General features: G+C 40.6%; 1 protein-coding gene across 1 annotated transcript in view; it reads right to left on the reverse strand.

Moving 5' to 3' along the window:
• Positions 1-517, reverse strand: part of LOC106472276 (cadherin-86C-like) — a gene marked incomplete at its 3' end in the record, with an annotated part of 32797 nt that overhangs the window by 17203 nt on the left and 15077 nt on the right. Inside the window, exon 9 of the mRNA XM_022400874.1 lies at positions 92-170. Coding sequence (XP_022256582.1) covers positions 92-170 — 79 coding nt within the window. The remainder of the gene's footprint in view (positions 1-91; positions 171-517) is intronic.

Genomic DNA, 517 nt, shown 5'->3' on the forward strand with positions numbered 1-517 from the left:
TAACTAGTGTCGCGAGGGACGACAACGTCACCTGGGTGGGAGTCAACACTTGTGTGTGTGTGTGTGTGGTACAATAAACAATGATTCTCACCTGGTAAAAAACTGTACGAGATGCTACGCTGGTTTCCAAAGTCTCCATCTACTGCACGTACTCTAAGGACTTTGTCACCCTGGCCACAAAGAAAGAATATTAATATTTTCATAACTGAAAGGAAATTATTCCTCACAAAATATATCACAAAAAAAAACTGAAGCTGAATTTCACATGTACATACGAAATTGGATAACGTGCTTACTACTCTCTTCTGTTACATAGGTCCGGATTAGCCACATGGTAGAACTCCGGATTTCGATACCACCAAATATCCCTACACTTTTAAGTTATGGGTGCGTTATAAGAGTCAGAGTCAATCCCTTAGAATGGACGTTTGGTGGAAGGGTGGTGCTGAATGAGTGCCTTTCCATTTGGTCAGTTTGTTTGTTTGTAATTAAGCACAAAGATACACAATGGGCTATC

This window comes from Limulus polyphemus, unplaced genomic scaffold (assembly GCF_000517525.1).
Source record: "Limulus polyphemus unplaced genomic scaffold, Limulus_polyphemus-2.1.2 Scaffold5211, whole genome shotgun sequence".
Taxonomy (NCBI): Eukaryota; Metazoa; Arthropoda; class Merostomata; order Xiphosura; family Limulidae; genus Limulus; species Limulus polyphemus.